Source organism: Papaver somniferum, chromosome 6 (genome assembly GCF_003573695.1).
Source record: "Papaver somniferum cultivar HN1 chromosome 6, ASM357369v1, whole genome shotgun sequence".
NCBI classification, from domain to species: Eukaryota; Viridiplantae; Streptophyta; class Magnoliopsida; order Ranunculales; family Papaveraceae; genus Papaver; species Papaver somniferum.
The window spans coordinates 43,767,871-43,783,331 of record NC_039363.1 but is presented as its reverse complement, the minus strand read 5'-3'; the positions used below and the strand labels follow the sequence as shown (position 1 = coordinate 43,783,331).

The 15,461-nt window shown below is 35.1% G+C and overlaps 1 protein-coding gene and 1 pseudogene across 1 annotated transcript; both read right to left on the bottom strand.

The window, feature by feature from the left end:
* Nucleotides 1-2,271: 2,271 nt before the first annotated feature.
* LOC113290768 (thioredoxin O2, mitochondrial-like) lies at nucleotides 2,272-5,540 on the bottom strand. The gene is made up of 7 exons (XM_026540351.1): nucleotides 5,492-5,540; nucleotides 5,298-5,399; nucleotides 5,149-5,214; nucleotides 5,003-5,053; nucleotides 4,090-4,169; nucleotides 3,929-3,973; nucleotides 2,272-2,634 (listed from the first exon to the last, which is right to left on the bottom strand). Exons 1-7 carry the CDS (start codon nucleotides 5,538-5,540, stop codon nucleotides 2,527-2,529), a joined length of 501 nt encoding a protein of 166 aa, XP_026396136.1. The 3' UTR covers nucleotides 2,272-2,526.
* An 806-nt stretch (nucleotides 5,541-6,346) lies between these two features.
* Nucleotides 6,347-15,461, bottom strand: part of LOC113290767 — a 53,765-nt pseudogene continuing 44,650 nt past the window's right edge.

Here is a 15,461-nt window from a genome sequence, read left to right as displayed (position 1 = left end):
ATAAATGAGGTAAAAAAAAGAAACAAAGAAAACCCTAAGAAAAAAAGGGGAAAAGAAGAAAAAAGATGAAGAAGTAATTTGTTACCTTATGCGGAGTCACCAATACCTGCAAAACAAAACCGAAAGAAAACCTTAAAAATACCCAAAAAAACTTGATTTCACCGTTAAAACGAAAACCATAAATGAGATATATACGTGAGCTCAAAATTAATACCATTAAGCTTCAAAAGAATTAATATTATGCTATTGTTTCACCATGTCTTAGTAATGAAGCTCTCATTGTCGCATCCATTAGACCAATTGATTTTACAGTAAATGCATAACAAAAAAAAATATATATATATTAGATCACAAATATTAAATCGCAAGAAAAGAAAAAAAAACCGTAAGAGAAAAGCTTATATTTGATAGCTTTATATAGGGAGTCAGCAGACCTAGAAGTTCCGGGATTATGGAAATAACATCAACTAATATCTAAAACTTGCATTTTTAGAAAATTTGTTTTACTAAAAATTACTGGGAAAAATCAAGAAAAAATACGGGAAAACAATGCAGTTTATAAGGAAAGAAAAATGTTTAGGGTTTTACCAATCTATACTTGTTTTCTTCTTCTACCAAAGTCGCACGTGCAAAATTGATAATTAGAACAAAGAGAAAAAGAGAGGAATAAATGAAAAAAGAAATCAAATACATTTTTAATAAGATACTTTGGTAAACAAACGCAGAACAATGGGCGTACTTTGGCCAACGCCTTTTATAGGGAGACATCGATTATTCACAAAATGTATTGTTGAAAATAATATTACTCGTTTCCACCTTGCTAAAAACGAAAATCATGCTAGAAAAAAAACTCGAAAATATGATGTGCAAAGCGAAAAGCCACCTTGATAATATTTCCGTTCTTTCCTGGTTTTAGTCCGCAGCAAAGCTCCCCGATTTCTTTGGGTATCAAGTACCTGAAAATCAAAATAACCACCGTCAACAACCACCATCATTTATTTTTTCCAGTAAAATTGATAAACCCTAATATGCAAAACCCTAACCGCGTGTATAGAAAAAAAAACTACCGGGAGATCGATGAGATTCCACCCTTGTTACAGCACTATATAGAGAGCATCATGCCAAATTTTACAATTATAAATAACGACTAAATAGGAAAAAAAATGCCTAAGTTAAAATCTCATACAAAAGATTATAGAAATCGTATATTAATTATTAATTATTAAATAACATTTTTTAATTAAGTAAAATAATATTTTCAAGATTTTGTTTATATCTTCTTTGTTTTTTAATAAGGAAAATAATCTGTAAGGATTTTGTTTACATTTTTTTTATGTTTTTTTTAATTATAGAAAAAGAACAAATTAAGAAAAATGATTTTTGGAAATCGTAGTTTCTTTTGTATCAGTGCATTTTTTTTGTTTTCTATTCGCTTTATTCAAACAATAATTTTTGTTCCAAATTATTCATACAGATTACTAAAAAAATCTAATTGATGTGCAGGACCACCAACAAAGATTTGCGGAAAAGAGATTTATGACCGGGACAATCAAGTTTTGCAGAATACAGATCTATGACCGGACTAATCAGGTTTTTTTTGAATTTTTTTTTTCTCGATTTAATTGATAGTTTGGGATGTAATTAGGAAAATAACGTTTTTTGTGTATGTAAACGGACAATGGACACTGGACACTTGATGATCATTCGATCAATTTTTTCCATCACGTGATGATCATTCGATCCATTTTCTCATCACATGATGATCATTAGATTTATTTTTTTGATTATCATGATGGAATGATATATTATTGGTATTTTAGGAAATTTTTAAGATTTTGTTACGGGAGACAAGAAAAAGATTTTTAAGATTTAGTTATTTTATTTTTAGAAAAAACATTATTATATGAGTTAAAATTTAATATTCTATTACAAAAGAAAAAAGATTTTTAAGATTTAGTTATTTTATTTAAAAAAAAACATTATTATATGAGTTAAAATTTAATATTCTATTACAAAGGAAAAACAAATAGTGGGGCCAGAAGCCAGAATTAACGCGGAGCTCCGGTGAAAAAACTCTGTTATTATATAGAACGGGGTTAATTGGGATTTATAAATGTACCTCGCAATCTTTAGGATCTAAAAAAACAAACAAACAGATGACTAAAAAGATTTCATTTATTTCTGTGCAGGCAGTTAAAGATGGAAGCTACTTCGGATCAGACAGGCAAAGCAAAGATGAAAATGCTTATCCTCTACACCAAGAAGAAAGAATGAGAAAATTGTTGTAAATAAACTCTTCTATAACTGTGTGAGAACAAAGAAGACTAGAAAAAACTGGCAGCAGGTACTGTTTAAAACAATAAAATCCTTGCTTTCCTCCTTTATAACCATTTCTACTGAACTACTCTTCAAGTTTCTAAAACAAAAACTTTAAAACACAGTAATGGCAGCACTACGTGCTACACATACTCCAAACCTCATCTCCGTCTTTACTTAGCAGCTTAAACTTGGGGGATAGACAACTGATTAGTTCTTGGTGCTGTAAAGCCTTTCCACAATTTGGTTCAGTCGTGCAACATCTGCACCCACCATTTCGTCAGCCTTTTTCCCGTTTTGAAAGAAGTGAATTGTTGGCTGCAAAATATAAAAAGAACAAGAAAGAAAAAACCTTCCTCAGCACTTCATCCACCACGGGAGGTTTAAAAAATTCTGGGGAACAAAGACGAGATAAATTCAATCAAGCATATATATCATAAGATTTCAACAGTTGTCTCACGAAGCTAAAATCATAGGATCTAGACCTCGGTAAGTGATACGAAACCATTCAAAAGAAGCATTTGTACAGAATATGAACTGTGATGCCACCTCTTTTACTTGGAGATATAAGGTACCCTTTTCCCTAGGGAACACTGTGATGCCATATCTAGAAGGCTATTTGAGGCTATTAGTTCACATAGCCCCACCAGAACCAATCACCTAAGACCAATGTTAAGTATTTTGATTGATGAGATCAACTGGCAACTAGTTTCTTACAGTTGTAAGGGTGAAACTTCACTACCAGCTGATTTAGGCCAGGACTTTGCCATTATTTGCTTTCATTTGAATCACCTTACTTCTGATGCTACATTACGAAACACAGAATCAACTCTTCTTTTAACAATTATCACCAGTTACGATCATGACCCCCCTCCTTTTTTACTTACTTGCTCGCTCCCTGGAGAAAGCAAAGAGTGTGTACAGTATTACACAGCTTTGCTTTCTTGAGGGAGCAGGTAAAAATTAATTACCGAAAAGGTACTATCAAGTCATGAGTGTCCCTCCACCTCTCTCTCTCTCTCACACTCTAATTTCGTTTTTAGTGAGAGATTTGAAGCTCTGAACAGCTAACCTCAACAACACCTGTCTCACTCTCATTTTATTTATTTATCTTCAGTCTATATGTTATTTGTTTTAAGGTGAACTTGCTTATCTTCACTTCTTGCTAGCTAGATATCCATGTCTTGTCTTCATTATTTTCCGTAACTAAAGAGCAATATCTAAGACCTAGTCATTTACTTTATGTATATGCTAAAAGGGATAGTTCCATACTAAAGATTTACAGTTATATTTGTTTTATCATCAAGATTTAAGTTAAATCCATTTAGCACTTCACTGAACAAATCAAGTTTATTAGGTCTAAGTAGAACACTGAAGATGAAGATGTTGTTTTATAACAGGCATAAGCTCCAGTTATTACTAGCTACTTATCATTCCCATCTAGCAGCCTAAAGTCTCTTCAAATAACCTACTCTTTGTAATACACAAGCTTAAACATGGAGTGACATAATTTTAACATTAAAAGCAAACATACTTTGTTGATTATTACTAGAAAACGAACACGAAAACGTTCACAACATTCTCAAAACAGTTTAGGGTTAAGTAACTTTACCACAGACATAATATTCAGTTCCTCTAATTTCTTCCGGATTTCCTCCTACAAGAAAAAAACTCTCAATTAACTCTCCATGATGCGAACAGAAATTTAAGCAAATCATAAACTAAAAACTATCGAAATTATACGTCCGCGGATGTGCTCAAAATCCTTGTTACCTGATCAATGTCGACTTTGAAGGTCATCACGTGTGGATATTTCTTGCTTAAACTTTCAATGATGGGAGAAATTAGTTTGCCTAATACCATCAACAAAAAAAACAAGATTTAGTTTCAAACTATAATGGAAGTTAACCAATAAAGATTTAGCTAGGTACTGCTCAATTTGACTAATGGAGTAGAGTCAACAATTCTACTACTTCATTGGCTCAGACCACCTAGTCATTCCCAGGCGGACATTCATTGGCTCAGACAACCTAGTCATTCCCAGACGGACATGTTTTTTAAACTGCTCATCCGTTCCTACTTCCCACTTAAATAATATGAAGTAGTTCTCTACACTTGTACTCGTGTTTTCACTTTGTGGAAGGAATGACATAATCAAATCTAATCTTTACGGAAACAAATAGAATTCCATCAAGAAACCCTAACTTCTTCAATATGCAATCTGAATCTCTTGATTTGATTGGCTTGTCTCTCCGGTTTATATATAATGCAGTGTATTGGATTTGGGTAATGGAGTCAAATCAAGCTGGATATGCTGCAGAATTTTCATAATACTGGTAATAAACTATACTTGACCACATGTTTAGTTCTTATATTAATTGCTTAAAACTCAATATGCGAAAATCACACAGTCAACTTGACTAAGATTATGTCTGTTGAAACCTACTTGAGGAAATATAGTGGTTCACGGAAATGGGAAGAAGAACAGACCAAAGTCTGGACTTTCAATTGCTGAAAGAATTCTTTAAAATACTTCTTAGCTCTCAATAACTCTAACTACAACGTGCTATATTTATAGTTCAAGCAACAGGCTGATTCCACTGGTGACACAGTACTAGTTTTCTATATGTGCAGAAATCTTCAAATAGACAATGGGTTGAATCCAACACCAAGATCAAAAACTTACATGGAGGACACCAGACAGCAGTGAAGTAGAAGATTGCCGGCAAGTTATCATCTGCAATGATAAGAAATTCAACAAATCCAATGTTTACAATCAACAAAGACAAACTCTTAAGTAAAGTAGGCACCCCAGTGGTCTTAACAACTCACCTTGAGCTTTCTTGAGAGAACTGTTAAACCCTTGTTCTGAGTTGATAACGACAAAATTAGATGCACCTGAAATCCTCAAAGAAGTTATAATTTTTTCAATAAATTCAGTCAAATCAGACAAAATAAAAGAAACCAAGAATAGTACTTACTAGATGATGAAGAAGAACAGAAGATCGAGCTGCTGAAGAGAAATAGAGGGAAGAAAAGAGAGGAACACAAGTTGAAGCAAAAGAAGACAAGGGTTTCATCTGATTATCAAGTATATTGCCAAAACTAGATGAAGAGATTTGAGTACTTGTTGTTAGGGTTTTGATCGAAGCAGAAGAAAAGGGTTTGTTCTTACGAGAACGAAGAAGACTTCGAAGTAGTGCTGATGATGAATTTCTCGCCATTTCCCCCTCTGCTCTGAGTCTCTGACTAATTTTTCTTTTTGGGGTTTCGATGAGGTTTTTATAAGCTCAAGGCCGTGCCTGTGCAGACATAAATAGAGGGCCGTGCCTGTATGGTCATTTAGAGCATCTCCAACAGTGGGGGTAAAAAATCCTACGTGGAAGTCTAATTAAGACCTTTATTTAGGAGATTTTATACATACAGTAAATATAAGACCCCATGGTTAAAAAACTATCTCCAATAGTGAAAGGTATAATCCTTAGAATATTTTGTATGATAAAATCTTAACCGTTTATTTTTACTTTAACTAATTTCAAAAAAAAAATAAATGAAAATATGACGTGGAGGTGCAAGTGAAGATGTAAATAAGACTTTCTTGAACACCTTCATATTTATTTTCACATCCCTCCTAATTTTTAGGATCCAACCATTGCAGATGGATTTGTGTTAATTGGGGGTCTAAAATCCTATGTGTCATGAAAAATAAAAATATTCACCCTCTATTGGAGATGCTCTTAAAAAGAAAGATGATAATATCTGTTGTTGTGGTCCAACCTATATGCAAGCTCGGGAAAAATAAGTTTGGTTGGATTGAGATCGACTAAGATCACAAAATTGATTTGACTTTACAACCTCAGATCTTCATAATTTGAGGTTCTGGCAAAAGAAGAAAAAATGGTAGTACTCATGAGCTAGCTTGCTAATACACGAAAGATCTCTTCATAATTGAAATTTTTTGCAAATGTGTGTACTACACATCAATATTCGCAGACATTTCTCTAAAATATTATCTCAGGTAAAAAATTTCCTACTTTGATTCTTCTGCAGAAGTAGTTTTGCTTCTTTTTCTCTTTTTAGTCTTTTCTTTCACCAATCCTTTCTCTGACAGTGTTTTTAGTTTCTGGGCTTTTCGTTCTTCTGCTTTTTTTTCAAAACCGTCATCCATCATCTTCATAGTCGCAATATGTTTAGCTTTGTAAACCTACATTGATGGATCCAAATATATGTTGGAGACAGTAACAACAATCGTAATAAATTGAGAAGAAACTACTTAGCTCAAACCTATGCTTGATTGAAGTTCCTAGAGATGCACTGATAATGGAAGCGGAACTAGTAGAGGCGCGGATGAGATACGCTGACCTAAAGACAATATTGCCTGCTACGCCTCCGGAAGAGAGATTCTATAGCAGTTGGAAAGTCACCTCCAGGATACAACTACTGATAGTACCCCTCAATGTAGCATACAAAGAGAGTACTCTAAGAGCTTGGCAGAGATTTATGAAGAAAATGAAATAGTTACAGAGAAACTAAAACAGTAGCAGAGAAGAACAAGAGAGGAAGAGCTACTTCTTTTCTGTTGTGTCTATTTAAAACTGAGCTGAACAAATCCTTTTATAGTCAACCAAAAAATGACCCGTTACTAACAAAGAAAGATTCCCACGCGTATAAAAAACATTTTCTGACTTCTGACTAAAGCTGAAAAGAAAAGCAACAGTCAAAAACATTTTCTGACTTCTGACAAAATCTGAAAAGCAACAGTGAAAACATTTTCTGACTTCTGACAAAAGCTGAAAAGAAAAGCAGAGTTAAGACATTTGCTTTTGTCAGTCAAAGCACGCGTGTCAGACAAAAACAAAGTGAGATTCTTCATGTGTGTGACAAAACACGTACAAACAAATGCTAAGAGATTCTTCTACATGTGTGGAAAGCACGAATGAAAATTTCAGTAAAAAGATAGGTCTGTGAACCCACACCCACACCCACACCCACACCCACACCCACACCCGAACCCGACCAGCCCACCCGATCGGACAGACGGCGACGTGCGTGCTTCGGTGCGAACCATCGCACGTACGGGAAAGGCAACCTTGCCATAGTCTAAGTCTTCCCCCTCACATAAAAGTGTGTATACCCAAAGGGCCATGCTCTGTAGGCAAAACCCATGGTATTTAAGTCTAAAACTCTTAAGATTTTAGTCTATGTGGGACTATTGTTTTATCTATTCAAATGAAAAAAAAAACAACTAGTGAGCAATAGGTCTAGGGATCAAGTCAAGGTCCATGCTTTTTCAAAACCCGTTTTTTTCTAAAAATTCCCCACATGAATGATAAAACATATTCGATAAAACATGAGAAAACAGAATACATCAAAATTAGGCTAAGGTGTCCCAGAGATTGAACCTTAACTTAGTGAGAGGTTACCGAAACTGCTTGTTGAAACGGTGAACACAATGTCTTGAACCGCCAACAGTGAATGCAATTCAGAAATAACAACCACACTTGATGCTACAAAAGAAAGCTGCCAAGCTCTTGCCGTTGTGCCCGTTTTGGCCTTGGGCTATATCCCAGACTTAATGAATGTATCTAGAGAATCAACTCAAATTCTCATAGGAAGCGGCCCCACTTCCAACATGCACATAGGTGAGTCCATTAAGAGTGTCCTGCTACACCCTTCATGGTGACTTATTCAATGAGATTAAGTCTCATCCCCCTCGATGTGGATATAACTACCTCTCTAGATAAACCTTTCGTCAAAGGATCTGCAATATTCTCTTTAGACCTCACAAAGTCTATAGAGATGATACCAGTAGAGAGTAGTTGTTTCACTGTCTTGTGTCTTCTTTGTAGATGTATAGACTTTCCGTTGTATACACTAATCCTTGCGCAACCAATAGCAGCTTGATTGTCGCAGTGGATTGCGATCGAAGACACGGGCTTGGACCAGAGTGGAATTCCTTCCAAGAAACCTCGTAGCCATTTATCTTCCTCTCCAGCTTTCTCCAAGGCTATAAACTCAGACTCCATAGTGGATCGAGCTATACATGTCTGTTTGGAAGACTTCCATGACACAGACACACCTCCAAGTGTGAAGATGTACCCACTAGTGGATTTGCACTCATCTGAGTATGATATCCAGTTAGCATCATAATACCCTTCTAGCACAACAGGATACTTTGATAGGTGTCTAAAACACCTAATTTACTATGTACTAGTTATGCTTTCTTTGCTATTTTTTCTTGTGAATTTTGTATTTTACGTTTGTTTTGAGTGTTTTAGGTATTTTAGAGTCGCACGGAGGAAAAGAATAAGAAATCATCCAAAGTTATGCTAAAGGGAATAATTGTCATTTCACATGCTATTGGGAGCTTTCCGGTGCTGTATTCCGGTGGTACCAGTGAAGTTCCGGCGACTCAATTAATGAAGAATTTTCTAGACTCATGGGTTTGAAGAATTGGACTTGGATTTGGAAAGAGAAGACGGAAGATTTGAGAAAGGCTTGGATTTGGAAGTTGAGTGATAAAGGGAAGGGATTCTATTCCTAAGAGGATTGCTAGGAAATTGAAGCCTATAAATATAGAAGTTCTCTACACATACTTCTACACCTCTACACACACAACACTTCTCTTTTATTTATTCTTTGTGTGAACTCCTTAGCATGAGTAGCTAATTTTATTGATTGAGGATGAATTCCTAGTTCTTAACATGTTTTGAGTTTTGTTTTAAATCTACTTTGAAGTTTTTCACATGACTATCGTTTGTTTTTACTCATAGGAATGTTTATACATTCATGGTTGATTGATAGGTCGTTTAGGATGCATACTAAATTGATTTGTTAATTTATCTAAAGCTAGTGAAAGTTAGGGGATAAGTAATCGTTTCTTGACTCTTTACACAAGTAGCAAACACGAGACCTTGCGGGAGGATTCCATGGAGCAATTGTGTGTGGAAACAACGTTAGCAAGTAGACCTTGAGCTAAGAGTCTAACTACTAATATCAACCTAATAAATTCATAAATCTTAATGCGTTTAACTAAATTAAATCTTGAGTGAGCTACTACTAGGTGGTTTGGTGAATAGAATCAGGTAGTCGATAACTTCCGTATCCGGTGATACTAGGGATTTAGGGGTTTAGCACTGAGCTAGCTTCTTTACCTATGGTTGGTGATAATCTGTGACTAATAAAAAGTGGAAAAGAACATGACTTGAATCATTGTTTTGCAATGAAGAAGGATTCCTTGATCTAATCTCTCTTATTGATTTCAACTTTATCTTTTTAATTGCTTTGTTTATTCTTTTACTTTATAAAATCTAAAACCCCCCTTTTTTGTGATATTATAAGACAACTAAAACCTCTTGCTCCTCGTGGGAACGATCCTTACTATCGCTATATTACTTGTTAATTAGTGAGAAAAATATTAATTAATTTTTTGTGATTACGACACGCATCAAATTTTGGCGCCGTTGCCGGGGAGCAGCGGAGCAGCTTTAGTTGTTTTTATTTTTCGTTTTATTTTTGTTTTTAACTTTGTTTTCTAGAATTTTTATTTTAGGTACCAGTTTTCCATGTACGGTGGACAAGAGCAAGCATATTACAACAATCAATACGATTTTCAACCTCAACATTATGTCAACTTCCAACCATCCTTAGGGTACAGACTTCATGGATATTCTCATACATATCAACAACCTTATGACGGGTATGTAAGTGAACAATCACTAGGAGGGGAGGATAGTTATGCTTCTAAATGTATGCATGATCTCCTCGGTGTAAGACAACCTAGTTTGAGGGAACTTGAGAGAAGGTTTTATCAATTGATCGATGAAGGCCTAGCATCGGATGAAGAAATTCTTGAAGCTAAAAGAGCTTTAAGAATGGAGCGTGAAAAACGTTATTATATGGGTAACGATGATGATTTTGAACCTTATGAAAATTATTGTAACAAGGATAAAGTTATTCCAACTCCGGATCATAATAACGATCCTTCACCTATTCAAAACGAGGAGATTGGGTGTGACTTACCTATTGTTATAAACGGTGTAACACCCTCACAAGATCTTAAAATTTATACCGATGAAAATCATTTTAGTGAATGGCCCGATTCCGATGATGAGAATGTTGAAGAGATGATGCTAGAGGATGAAACCAAATTCATTGATTTTGTGGAAGACCCAATTGAACTTGCCAATGATTTTAAAGATGCCGAGACTTTGGTGAAGGTAGAAAATGACGAAGAATGGTTGCAAGATTTAATAGAGGACCACGATATACAAGAGGTAAGTAATTCACTTGAATTTTCTAAGGATGAAGAGGATTACGTAATACAAGAGTTTTTGCAAGGTTTGTCTAACCCTTTTCACATTGATTCTTCTCCTTTACCTCTTATTGGTTTGAATGTATGTGCTTCGAAAATATTTTTGGATGATTTTGTTTTTCGATATCCACCATTGGAAATACTTGATGCTAACACTATGCAGGTTTGCCAAAAAGAAACCATGGAAGTTCCCAAATTCTATGTTCTTTATACACTTTCGAGTGTGGATAAGAATAAGTGTGGAGGAAATTTCTACCGGGCGATAATTTCACTATTGTTTTCTTGTGCTAATATTTGTATGAAGCAAGTGTTTGCAAAACAGGTACTATGGGTGGATCCCCAAATTTTCCGACTGTTAGTATATGGGGAGTAAATCTTACAAGAGCCAAGTCGGGCCGTCGACTTTAAAACAAGCGCTTCATGGGAGGAAACCCATAGGTTTGTATTTCTTATCCTTTTGGTTTTTATTTTGTTTATTTATTTTTCTTGTTCCATATCATGTTAGGATTTCCCACCTTGACTTTACTAGGAGGATTCAATTACATTGAGGACAATGTAAGGTTTAAGTGTGGGGGAGTGGTTAAGCATATTAAAAATTTTTTTTTGCATAAAACCTCCAACTTTTAGAGATTTTAGAGTCACTAGCATACTTCTAGGTATGTTTACATAGAAAATTCTGACCGACATGATTGAACTTGGAAGTGTTAGGGAACTACGTTCGGATTTCTTGCTTGTTAGAGTGTTAAATAATGGATTTAATCATGCCGATGATGCAGATTAGGAGCAGGGAGATATGCATTATTAGAGTTGTTGATCAATCATTAGTGGAGACTACCCTATTTATATCATGCGAGGCACCGACCAGATTTATTTATAAATAACTAAAGAGCTTTCTTTTGAGTGTGTGTCACCGTACGTTAATTCCTGGTAGAATGGTGAGCTACCCAACCTCCCACCAATAGAAGCGCTACTATTTGATCTCTTGAGTGCTAATTTTGTCAATCATGAGGGTGACATTTATAGATGAAAGCCTCCTTCTTGTAGTTCGATTTGCAGTTAGCACCATTCTCTCTCTCGACAAAAACGGATCCATAGAAACACCATCATCATCAACAAGGGAGCGACATCAAAATCTACAAGGAAAGTTGAAAACGTTCAAGGTTTACAAGCAACGGAACAAGAAAAGAGTAAATTTCATATCTAAGTAAAGCAACATTTAATGAGCGGATTTTTATATATACATGTTGAAGACTTACATATAAGGAGCGTAATTTTATATCCAAGTTGAAGACTTATTTACAAGAGCAAAGAAAAGCAAAAGGTGAGAATTATTGAAGTTTATGATTTCGAGACGACACAAGTGGTGAAGAATCAAGCGGTAAAGTGCTTTTCCCAAGGCCATGGTTTATTTTGTATTTTATCTCTCTTGTCAAAAAAAAAGTAAAATAAAAAAAAGTTTACTAAAAAAAAAAACGAGACAAGAGAAATTTTATTTTTGTTTTATTTAATAAGCCATGGGGAAGGAAAATTTATAAAGGAGTTTCAAGCGACAAGGATTTAAGGTAAAGAGTTACAAATTGTCAAGGATCTATGAAGTTCAAAAGTTTATCATCAATAGTTGGAGCCGAAGACGAAGACCAATAAGATGAAGACGAGGAGCGAAGACGTTTCTATTGGATGCCGTGAGAGTGGTGTTACCATAATTGGCAATCGGATGTGAAGGTAAATCAGTAATCTCGTCCTCGATAATAGTGGTTGATTTCCTTTCTTAGAGATCGTCAGAAAAATGGTTTTTCCAAAATGTTAAAAGATGAGGGTTTTTAAAATATTTCGGAAGTTGTCTTTCCCACCATTCAACGTGTTGCAGGAATTCTCTCTTAATTACTACCTGCACACATGTGAGACCCATAAAAAGCCGTCTTTTGAGTGCAATTTCATAAAATCCTTTTTGGTAAGGCAGAAGTCGAGGAGAAATGCTTATTGATCGCTTCTCAAACACGCGTTCTCTCATTATGGTGTGGTTATTTCTCACTCAACATTTAAGAATGAGAATATGTTCTTTAGTATTTCTAACTTCTTATTACTAGCATGCAGAAACTCTATGTCCTCATAACTCTTTGGATGCTTGGGACGCTGGAAAGCTTTGAAGTTGTAAGTTTTAGTTTGATTTGCTCGAGGACTAGCAAAGTCTAAGTGTGGGGGAATTTGATAGGTGTCTAAAACACCTAATTTACTATGTAGTAGTTATGCTTTCTTTGCTATTTTTTCTTGTGAATTTTGTATTTTACGTTTGTTTTGAGTGTTTTAGGTATTTTAGAGTCGCACGGAGGAAAAGAAGAAGAAATCATCCAAAGTTGTGCTAAAGGGCATAATTGTCATTTCACATGCTATTGGGAGCTTTCCAGTGCCGTATTCCAGTAGTACCAATGAAGTTCCGGCGACTCAATTAATGAAGAATTTTCTAGACTCATCTAGACTCATTGGTTTGAAGAATTGGACTTGCATTTGAAAAGAGAAGATGAAAGATTTGAGAAAGGCTTGGATTTGGAAGTTGATTTAAAAAGGGAAAGGGATTCTATTCCTAAGAGGATTGCTAGGAAATTGAAGCCTATAAATAGAGAAGTTCTCTACAAATACTTCTACACCTCTACACACACAACACTTCTCTTTTCTTTATTCTTTGTGTGAACTCCTTAGCATGAGTAGCTAATTTTATTGATTGAGGATGAATTCCTAGTTCTTAACATGTTTTGAGTTTTGTTGTAAATCTACTTTGAAGTTTTTCACATGATTATCGTTTGTTTTTACTAATAGGAATGTTTATATATTCATGTTTGATTGATAGGTCGTTTAGGATGCATACTAAATTGATTTGTTAATTGATATAAAGCTAGTGAAAGTTAGGGGATAAGTAATCGTTTCTTGACTCTTTACACAAGTAGCAAACACGAGACCTTGCGGAGGGATTCTGTGGAGAAATTGTGTGTGGAAACAACGTTAGCAAGTAGACCTTGAGCTAAGAGTCTAACTACTAATACCAACCTAATAAATTCATAAATCTTAATGCGTTTAACTAAATTACATCTTGAGTGATCTACTACTAGGTGGTTTGGTGAATAGAATCCGGTAGTCGAGAACTTCCGTACCCGGTGATACTAGGGATTTAGGGGTTTAACACTGAGCTAGCTGTTTTACCTACGGTTGGTGATAATCTGTGACTAATAAAAAGTGGAAAAGAACATAACTTGAATCATTGTTTTGCAACGAAGAAGGATTCCTTAATCTAATCTCTCTTATTGATTTCAACTTTATCTTTTTAATTGCTTTGTTTATTCTTTTACTTTATAAAATCTAAAATCCCTTTTTTTGTGACATTATAAGACTAAAACCTCTTCCTCCTCGTGGGAACGGTCCTTACTATCGCTATATTACTTGTTAATTAGTGAAAAAAATATTAATTAATTTGTTGTGATTACGACACGCATCAAACTTCCCAAAACTTAAGCAATAGTTTGAAGTTCCTCTCAGGTACCGTAGAACTCTATAGACAACATTCCAGTGATCCTGCCTAGGGTTGCAAGTGTACCTGCTTAATCTACTCACAGTGGAGGCAATGTCAGGTCTTGTGTTGTTCATCAAATACATAAGACTGCCAATAATGCTAGAATACTCAAGTTGAGAAATTCCCTCACTCTTGTTCTTTTTCAAGTTACAATTGGGATCATAAGGAGTAGATACAGGTTTAGCATTTTCATGATTAAATCTCTTAAGTACAGTTTCAGCATAATGAGATTGACTAAGAATATATCCATCAAACGTCTTTCTGATTTTCATCCCTAAGATTACATCAGCAGGGCCTAAGTCTTTCATGTCAAAATTTTCGTTAAGCATGCTTTTAGTGGTATTAATAAGATCAAGGTTACTGCCTAATATAGCATATCATCAACATACAAGCACACAATAACATGAGAATCATCCACAAATTTAATGTAAACACATTTATCAGATTCATTAACCTTGAAGCCATTAGATACCATTACATGATCAAAATTTTCGTGCCACTGTTTAGGTGCTTGTTTTAAACCATACAGAGATTTGTTCAATTTGCATACTTTTTCTTCAAAACCTTTCACAACAAAGCCTTCAGGTTGGTCCATATAAATTTCTTCATTCAATTCACCATATAAAAATGCAGTTTTAACATCCATATGATGTATATGCAAATCATAAATAGAAGTAATCACAATCAGCATCCTAATAGAAGTGATTCTTGTGACCGGTGAATAAGTATCAAAGAAATCTAATCCTTCATGTTGTCTATAGCCCTTAGCTACCAACCTAGCTTTGTATTTTTCTATAGTTCCATCTGTTCTAAGCTTCCTTTTGAAGACCCATTTGCAACCTATGGTTTTACTACCAGGAGGTAATTCTACAAGCTCCCAAGTTTCATTTTGTTGAATGGAATCCCACTCATTAATCGAAGCTTTTTCCCATAAGGGAGATTCCGGAGAAGTCATATCTTCCTTATAGGTTTGGAGTTCAAACTATACCGTAAAAGTCACAAAATCTGGGCCGAAATTTTTCTCGATTCTAACTCTCGTACTTCTTCTAGGTTCGGTATCATCATCTATAGACGGGGGATGACTAGTTGAAGGAACATCTATGAGGTCATCGCGGGGCCTTTTGCGAGGTCCAGACCCTAAAGGAAAAATATGTTCAAAAAACACTGAATCTCTAGATTCCATTATGGTGTTCTGACCAATGTCCATGAACCTATAAGCACTAGTGTGCTCATGATAGCATAGGAAAACACAATCCACAGTTTTAGGTC